The following is a 10000-nucleotide window of genomic DNA, read 5'->3' on the forward strand; positions in this document are numbered from 1 at the left end:
TTTTCCCTTTTTTTTTATTTTTTTTTCCTAAAGACTGGGAAAGAGAGGGGGAGAAAGGGAGTGAGAGGAGTGTGCTTTCCAAGGTGGGGTTTCCAAGCTGTCGTTGCTCAAATAAGAATCTTATCCTGAAACTGGCTGCTCATTTCTGGGCTATAGGTAATGCACTCCAGGAGCTTTTGCCATTCTCTCTTGTGTGTAAAGTATTCATCTTACAGTCCCGTAGACACTACTCATACAGGTAACACTGGCCTTCATAGGGATTTTTTTCCGAGCAAGTGAAAATAAATGGCAGATGGAAATTAATTAGACCTTCCTTGCTGTTTTGGGAAGTGAACTGTTGTTTAATAATCGCATGAGTGTGACAACATACTCCTCAGTTTTAGAAAGCAGATAAATTACTGTGCCCCAAACTGACCTGCTATTTTTATTAGTCCAAAAGAATTGAGATGGTGTGAAAGGAAAAGATACAGCCTTTAAAATGCAAGATAGCTTTTAGTTAAGATTGAATACGATATCCTACCTTCAATACCTTTATCTGACTGTTGGTGCCAGTCAGTTAAAAGGATGTTCATTTAAACATCTGATAGATAAACCATAGTACATGGACAGTGGGAAAAATTGTAGCTTATAGAGGAGAGATAAATATTTTAGACAATGCTTGTTTTTTCAGTTGCAGTTTAGCACAAATCAATTAATCTGATTTCCTGATTTCCTGATTTCTGATTACCTGCCAGCCAAGTGCACCTGTTAAGATAACGCTGCAGGAAGGATGCATGTTTTCTTTACCTGGAGCCGTGTGTGGGTGGGGATGCTGAGCTGCTGGTTTGTGTCTCAAGTAAAATAAATCTCATCTGTGCTAATTTGCAAAATCCAGTTGTCAATTTTATTATAAGTCTATGTTTAGAAAGGCCTTCAGAGGCCATATGAGTGTCCACTTAAAAGTTTTATACTACAGCTTGAATTCTTCAGAGTATCAGCGCTTTCTGTGTTGGGATCAAGGCACTGTTGTCACACTGCTGCCTATTTTATCCATTTTTGAACTTTTTACTTTATTCACAACTACAGTCTTCAGAAGTGAGCATATTGCAGATACTAAAACGATTATATGACTTTGAATAGATTATTTTTTTACCATGAAAATTGCATTTTTTCTCATGAAAGATGCTGATTTTGATCACTGATGCAGATGATACGTATTCTTTCTGATTATACTATGTCCTGTAATGTAGAACTGGAAGCTCTGTTTTTCTGAAAGAATTTCCAGCACAAGGTGTTTGGGCATATTTCACATTTTTACAGGGAAAACTTATTTGAGCAGAGAGTAGTGGATTAAACCATTAATATAGATACTTTATTTTACAGTATTACAAAGGTGTTTGACCTAACTAGTGTTTTAAGCATATTAACTTAGGTTCATATTTAAAAATTATGCAGTGACTTGTCTCTGCTTAACTCAAGCTTTAAAAGATGTTTTGGATAACGTGAAAAAAAACAAAAAACAAAACACCTTTACAAATGTTCTCTTACCTTTCCAAATTTTTTGTTCTCACACATTCAGCTATGTCCTTAATATTTGGCATTTTGATTTATTAAGCAATCTTAAGTATTAAAGGCTTTTAGCATACACCAGCACAAGACTTCAGATGCATTGTGCCTTGTGTCAATGATGAATTAATTCCAGCAGAGCACAAAAGTTACTATTATTTAAGCCTAGCTCCTCACCTCTGCTTTTCCATCACAGTCCGGTTCTAAAAGGCCGCAGGCTGGGTTCCGTCTGTCGGAGGGAGCGAGGCAGCGGCGCTGTGGGAGCTCCGCGCCGGCCCGGGCCCGCCCGTGAGGGGCTCTCCGCGCGGGGCGCGCTCCCGGCGCCCGCTTCCGCGCGCTCCCGGCGCCGGCCCGCGGGCTCCCGGGCGCGCGCGCGGCTCCGCGCGGGCCGGGCCGGCCGCGGGCCGGGCCTCGCGTGAGCGGCACGTGCAGGGCACGCCGAGGCCGGGCCCGCGCGCGCAGGGCCGCCCCCTGGCGGCCGCGCCGGCGCCGCTCCCGCCGCTGCCCCGGGCCGGGCCTGGTCCTTCGTGCCGGGGCCTTGGCGGCGGGGCTGGGCCGCCCGGGCCGCGCCGGGCACCGCAGACCCTGCCAGCCGGGTATGACACACACCCCGCCATAAACCGAGGAGCTTTAATTGCGGCACCACGCGCTATCCTGCTATTTGTACAAATAAAAGACCCCGTCTTGATGCAAAATAAACACAAAAGCACTGTTGTGACTATAACAGGGAGTCATATACTAATTTATATAATAAGTGGTTGTGCACGCTTTATTCAAGATTATGGCTGCAAGAAATGGCATGAATTGCTGGGTGTGTTTAATGCTGGATTATAGCAATTTGAAACATGTCAAACACATGGCTAATGCCTCATGCTTCACTCATTCTTGCGTAAACCTGCATAGCCACCATCCATTATACCCCTGGTAACAACACAATTCTGCAAGTAAATATTGTTACACTAAGTAACCTTTCAATTCAAGTTGTTTAGGAAGAGAAAATGCAATCTTGTGCAGTCAGTTCCAGTGTCAGTTTAATGTTTCAAAAGGGAAGTGGTGTAGAGAATAAGTATCTGTACAGTGACTTGCTGCCTTAAAACCCACACGCGTGCACGTGCGGGTGCACGGGCGCATAGAAAATGTCCAGTTCTCTGCAGGGGAGAAAAGTACAGCTGTAGCTTCTAACTCAACGAGGTGGAGTATTTCTTTTTTTGGTATGGGTGATAGCTTGGCTGCCCTGGCAGGATTAGGTATTCAACCCGCAGCTCAACCACGCTCTAGAATTATCCACACTTTCACTCTCTCTTGCAGACAGCAGAAAATATTTTCCCCATACCTTTGTTTAAAATACCACGTAGCAAAGCTTGTATCCCACCTTTGGCGCCAAGAGTTGCAGAATCACAACAGAAGTAGGTGCTGGTGAATGTGTCTGTGAATGTGGGTGCGTGTGTGCATGTGTGCCTGTGTAGGCATGCTCATGACTGACAGTGAGTGTGACAGCAAGAGAAAAAAGAAGGATTAGAAAGTATGAATGTCTATAAATGTATGTAAACAGGGACCTGTATATTTTTTCTTGTCCTATTTGAATTTCCAAATTTACAGCCTTAGTATCTGGCTGATACCTGTCTATTTCCTTTGTGTTGATTTATGCTTATTTTGGTAACAATCTGCACTACTGTTATAAAAACAAGGAAAAAAGTACAATAGTTTGCTCAGTGAGATGTTGTAGATTCAAATTATTTTGCTACCAATAACTCAGATACTGATACACAGACATTAGAAATCATCCTTGTTTGGCTGTTTTCAGTGCTTCAGTTTGTGAGGATTTAGAGTTTATAGTACCTACACACGTGTGTAGATTCACATATATATGTACATCTATGCAAAAGAAAAGAAGGGAAAAGAAAAAGATTCTATGCTCTTGCTTTCTCTAGCAGCCCTTTTTCAGTTGCTGATGGTGAGGAGGGGGCTGAGGACAACCAACACAGTGCGTTACTCTAGCCAAAGTTTTAGTGTTGTTCTTAAAAGTACCATTTTAAAACTAGATAAACACCCCTCCCCCCAAATTTATTTTTAACGTAAAATTATAGGGTCTCTTTTATCTTCATAAAAATATTTTTTGTTCACTCCGAAATAAATTGCCCTTTCTAGTACTGTTACTCTGTAGTTTCATTCTGTCTGTACCCAGCTGTTGGGTCGGATTTGTTGTTTTCTATTGCCAGAGTAGTGTTGCTGGTCATGTTATGTTGAAGCCTATTCTGCTGGCTCACAGGCACTTTAACTTTAAATGTAGAGCCTGAACTACACTCTGGGGCTTTGCGAGGATACAAAATCCACAAGACATAAAACCCTTTGCTTAATATGAACTGGAAGACATTTAACCCTTCTTTGTTAATTGCAATGAAACAGAGAGATGTAAAAACAGGAGGGATGGTGTATTTATTTATTATATTTCTGGGTGTTTTGTAGTGTTTTTGATTATCTAACATTTACCCCTCTTTACCCTTTTAATGTGCCTTGCTAAATGTACCACTCTTATTGTCTAATGTTTGAATTTGTAAAAGATGAACCTGTCTTTTGGTTAAATCTTTGTTTCACTAAAAGAGGATTAACGTTTAAATTTCCCAAATTTCCAAATCCTTGTAACGATACAGCTGATGAAGTTTCAAATAAATTTCCACTCTGCTATACATATCCTTTTATTGAAAGTAAATATTGTAAAAATCGGAAAGGGCTGTCTGCTTCCACAGTTGTGGCATATCCGCATTAGAATTTTCATATAACTACTAAGGGCAATCAGACCCTTTTCTCTGAATATTTTAAACATTGTACATGTAAAATTTATGCCTAATTTGAATACTTATTAGCTGCCTAATCTCAGAAAAGAGTATTAGCTTTGTTTTTGCCTTGTAAAATTCATCACTGCTTGTATCACATTTTCCATTTCTATTATTTTTCTTTGCTGATATTCATAAGTGTTTTAGGAGGACTCTTTCTTCATAAACACATCTGGTGCTGCTGTTGTTTACTGGACTATAAGAGCTGCCCTCCTTTATGTTAACTGTGTTTGTGTTTAGGCTTTTTGCATCCTGTTTATTTCTGACCAGACCATCCTTAAATAACTCATTTTTTGCTATTTTAACGTTTTTCACACAATATATGCTTTTACTTTATCTTGTAGGAGCTTGTTTGTGATAACTCATACTGCATTTTAATTAATATCCCATGCAGATAGTTGAAGTTGTAATGATCCTTTTCCTGCTTTTTTTTTTTGCTTTTTTTTTTAAGGATAGGCAGTTGCTCATCCTTTGCAAGGGAAAAAAGAGCTAAGTTAAATAATTAGGCTAAGCAGCAAGCTTTGTTTCCTTTCCTGAGTTTGCTTACACATCCCTCTCCCTTCAGAGGTGTTTTTTTAAAATCACAGCTGAGCCAGGTTGTTGTGAGGACTCTTGTCAGTAGGTCGGGAGGGAGGATGAAGGAAGGGAGCTGCATTCTGACCCTGCAAGAGCAGGAGAGGACTTTGGTGGCTCTGAGAAGAGACGCTGACCTTTCCATATTACAGATACAAAATGCGCCTTGAAATTCTGGTTTGTAAGGGCACGTTGGTTCTTTATTTACTGCAAAGATTTCAACTGATCTTGGCAGGACATCTCATTGCTATCCTGAAAGTACAGTATATTTATGCAGTGAAAATGATAAAACATTTATTACTGTAGAGAAGGTAATATGCATAATTTATGCTGTTTTTAGCACAATCATTAGTGATATTCTTGATAGATTTTATTTCCAGCTTTCATATCTAATACATGCCTGGAAAATTAATTTTATATCTTTCATTTATTTGCCTATGTTAAAATTGAGTTTTAAGTCATCTTCAAGTGAACAGTTTGATTGCTGCTCATGCATAAGCTTAATTACTTCCCAGGAAGGACAGTATTAAATGTTTTAAATGTCAGAAAAATAAATGAATATCAGGCGTTTGATTAAAAAAATAGGCAATATCTGACGTGTTTGCAGCAGGAGCTTTTTCTTAAAATGCCTCCGAGGCAAAATTTTATTTAGTCACAAAAAAGGAGAAGCCCATTATACTATTTATCATTGGTTGATACCATATGATTTGTAACACCCTTACAAAATTTTAATTTTGTATGATTAGCTGTGCATCATTAAACAACAGCCTTGCATAAGATATGCTGTAAAATTCTGACAGAATCAAGATAGTGAATATTTTAAATAAGGCTGTATAGTCATCCATGGTTGTCAAAGCTAGATAATAGGAAATATAGAGCAGTGTGTGAAATCGTGCCTTCACTTAAACTGGTTTTATAGGTAGACTTTAAAACGTAGTCGTTCATAAATGCTATTGACCATGCTGCGTGCATGGTGTGTTATTTTGGCCGTTAAATGTAAGCACACAAAGCTTGCTTATAGAAATCATAATTCCAGTGATTAGCAGCTGTATGAAAGCAGAGTTTGCATTGCATTTCTTGGTAAACGGCTCTGCGAGGCTTTTTTCTTCTTCTAAAGATGCTGTCTGTGTAATTGGCAGAGAGGGACATCTTGATAATGGAAGTGTGAAGGTGTAACGCGTGTGTTAATTGATACTTCTTAATCACTTTTAGGTATTAAGTCATGATGCAGGAATCTGCGACAGAGACAATAAGCAACAGTTCAATGAATCAAAATGGAATGAGCACTCTAAGCAGCCAATTAGATGCTGGCAGCAGAGATGGAAGATCAAGTGGTGACACGAGCACTGAAGTAAGCACAGTAGAACTGCTGCATCTGCAACAACAGCAGGTAAGTTTGTTTTGTTTCCTGTTTGTTTTTAAACAAATAAAGGGCTGTTTTCAGAGGGGGACCGTTTTGTAGACCCTTGGTGCGTGCTGAATGCAGAGTGTCGTGGAAGTGAAGAGCATGGGGCATTATTTGTTGTTGTTTTAGTGCACGATAATGCTGAAATGGAAGGATCCCGTTCTTGTGGCAGCAGCATCTTGCTGATATGGCTGCATGCCACCAGGCTTGCCTGGTGATTAAAATCCCGCTGCGTATTTATAAAAGTTGTGCCGAAGCCTTGCAGTGCATGTTTTCAGGAGCTGTTAGTTTACTGTGCGGTTCGGCGTGCAGGACGTGGTGCGGGCTTTTCCACCAGAGGGCCACATTACTTGAGACTTTGCTTCGCTTGCAATGAATTGTGCCAAAGTCGGAGCTGGGCAGTGAAGGGACCCTAGTGAAGGGACCAGAGTGACTTTTCTCCGTAAAGATACTTTGCTGTCATAGTTGTAATTAAAAAATGCTGGTTAGTTCAATAGCGCTGAAATAAAAAAGACAGTGTTCCTGTCTGCGTGTGCCTGCGTGTATGTGAGCTGTAATATGGATGTGTAATTTTGAAAACATGGGAAAAGAGAAGAAGCAGCTTTTCTGCAGGTCTGTTTCCCTTCTCATTTTGAAGACATATTTTTTAAATTTGTCTGTTCGTGTTCCCAACAATTTAATGGAGAACTACTGTTATGTTTAAAACTGTAAAATTCAGCCGTCCTCTGGCTGCTGACACCACCTAATTACAAGATGCAATCCATTAATTTTTGTCACTGTAAGATTTCTCTTCCTTTTAAAACCTGAACAAACAAAACTCCTACTTTTTCTGCCTAAGTAGTTGCCTCTGAATCAGGGAACACAGACTGTACTAACGCAGTGAAGCCCAGATTGTTTGGTAAACAATCGGGGTCTGATTCTGCAGCGTGCCCAGTACCTGCTTCAAACTCCTGAAAGTCTTCGCTGCCTCATCCTTTCATTTGCTGACCCCACTCAGCACCTTTGGAGTTCAAACCCTTAATTTTAAATGCTGAGGTTTTTCATTTCAACGTCAGGTATTATATTAATGGAAGGAAAGTTGTTTTCTGTCAGGTAAACTATTATAAAAATGCTGTTTTATAGAAACATGTTTTAACATGATAGATGCATTGCATGTGCATGGGCCTCTGAAATAACAGGTCATAATAGCTCTTAAAATTGAATAATTTTTAGTGCTGAATTAAGCAGTGTACACTAGCTACATTCATAGTTAAATATTTTAAATGGTGACAGAAAAGTGGAACAAGGAAATAGTTATAGATTGAAATATGAGAAGTTGTTAAGGCTTAAATCTGTGCCTTGCTTCAAATTCAAGTGTATTCTGTTTTAACAATTGAGCACTTACAATATGCCAGTCTGAAGAAATACAGGTTTCAGTGTCTTCATTATGTTCTTAGCAGGTTTCTACCTCTCTCTATATACATGATTATGTATATATTTATGTTGTATTTTTATACTATTTTCATATAAAATTGTATACATATAAATAAATATAAAAATTTAATATTTTTTTCGTTGAAAATCATGCCATCATCTTTATTCAGGTGTTCAGGTTATAACATAATTTTAAAATCCTTGTTGAGAAAGAGTATATCAAATTGGTGAATATATTTAGGAAACTAAATTTAAGTGAAGTACTTTAAAACACAAAAATGCTAATAGAATAATGTGCCACTTACATGTTTCTCAAGTAGCAGTCCTAGGCATGTGTAGCCAATTTGTCCATACAGCCAGAGATTCCAGTAGATAGCATTTGCAAAGACCACAGAGAATTACAACTGAAGATGAAAATATCCAGTTGAGTACTAATAACAGACAGGTTCTGAGGGGACAGGCTTAGAAGTGACAATCTTTTCTTCAAAATTGTGATTAGATCTTAAATAAGCAGACAGGCAAAGTAAAACCATGGGTACAGTTAATAGGACTCAAGAGGCGTTTTATGGTAGGGTCTGCACCATAGCATTTAAATACAACTTGAGTTAGGCATATGAATCCTTCTGTAAAATATGTTGATGTGAAACATAAACACTAGTAAACATACAGTAGGATGTTCTTCAGATAACAGGCATAGCTTTGTGCTACTTTTGCTTTTCTTCCTCCTTTTTCTGTTTCTTTTCCCCCTCCCTGTTTTTGAACAGATGCCTTTTGAAATATGAATTAAGAGGAAAATGATGGTTGCTTTTATTATTGTCACTGTAGTAATTCTCTAAAATGATGTTTTTAGTATGTGACACTTGTCTGGAAAACTTTGACACACAGAAAAACAGAGGAAACCCTAGCAATTATTATTGTTAGGTTTTTTTATTGTTTAAATATGTGCAAGATGTACTCATTTCATGGTTTAACATTCTGAATTTAGCTTCTCTGAATCATTTTATTGGGAGTCTTTAAACAGAAAAATCAAGGTTTTTATAGCTTTTTCTAAAGGAAGCAAGTAAATGATTGCTGGTTTTAATAATTTCCTTCAGCTAGGCAGCTACGTAAGGGGATGCTAATGCTTAAAAAAAGGTTTATCAGCCGAGTAAAATCATAACATAAGTTTTACTGTGGCATGAATATTTACTGGGGAAAGTTAAATGAGAGAAATTTTAGGCTAAACAGAAGACCAATTAGGCTAAATTAATTTTTTAAAGTTATTTATGTATGGATTTATAGAAGGTAAATAAAATAAAACAGACTTTATTATGTTCTTGTAGGCAACTATATGGGGTTTGTACACTTGTTATTTTCTTGATGAACTGTGTTGTTGTGGTCTTTATATAGAAATAAGAAGTTTGACTTAAATCAGGGAGTTATTCCTCATCCATGTATCAAGAGTGAATGACAGTATTCTATAATATATTGTAATATATACTCGATGATAAATGGATTGGGTGCTGTCACAAAGTCATCAGGTCGGCTTTGAAGATATATGACTAGGATGTAAGCAACTTCTTATCTTGCTGTTGATATTTATAGATTTATAAATATTGCTAAAGTGAGTGTAGAATTTTATTTTAAAAACATAATGCAAATTGTAGTCTGCCCAGACTTGTGTCTTCTGCTTTTTTTGGCTTATGGTGAGCATTGTCTTTTGTATGTGTACATTCAGACACTTCTGAGCTTTTCATTTTCATTTTTTTCCTTGTATATGAAAATCAGTGTTAGATACTAGAATGTATAATACATGAAAAAAAGCATATCCTTGATTAAATACATTGACAGATTATTCTGCATTAGATGTAGAATTTTATTTTTATATTAAGTTTGTAGAATTAATTGTTTGTGTCACTAAGGTCAAAATAGTTGCTAAAAAACCATGATTGCTTTGCAGGGTAGATTTGAGCTTGCATTTTGAGCATTCATTAAGTCAGTGCTACCAAGATAATCTTTTTAAATGTTTTATGGGAATTTATTGCTTAGAAGCTGTTTCAGTTGACTATGTATAATGTTATTTCTTCAAAGCAGTTTTATTTTGTTAGTATATCATTACTAGCATTTTATTGTTACAAAATATGAACTGTATTTCCAAAAGTAAAAATATGGTACTAGCATTCAGGTTATCTTAATGATGAAAAAATAGAAGCTTTGTTTTCTTGTGTGTTTTTTCCTCATGATTATTTAA

At 37.6% G+C, this 10000-nt stretch overlaps 1 protein-coding gene across 15 annotated transcripts in view; it reads left to right on the forward strand.

Annotated features, from left to right (window-relative positions):
* FOXP2 (forkhead box P2) overlaps window positions 1–10000 on the forward strand; it is a 404388-nt gene that overhangs the window by 210020 nt on the left and 184368 nt on the right. For 13 of the 15 annotated variants that reach the window (XM_030960104.1, XM_030960089.1, XM_030960092.1 and 10 more), the window contains one exon: window positions 6165–6342. In XM_030960104.1, the coding sequence (XP_030815964.1) occupies window positions 6175–6342 (168 nt within the window). In that variant the 5' untranslated portion in view covers window positions 6165–6174. Of the gene's footprint in view, window positions 1–2713; window positions 2737–6164; window positions 6343–10000 lie in introns of those variants that run through there. The other 2 variants (XM_030960099.1, XM_030960103.1) reach the window with 2 other exon arrangements.

This window comes from Camarhynchus parvulus, chromosome 1A (assembly GCF_901933205.1).
Source record: "Camarhynchus parvulus chromosome 1A, STF_HiC, whole genome shotgun sequence".
Lineage (NCBI taxonomy): Eukaryota > Metazoa > Chordata > Aves > Passeriformes > Thraupidae > Camarhynchus > Camarhynchus parvulus.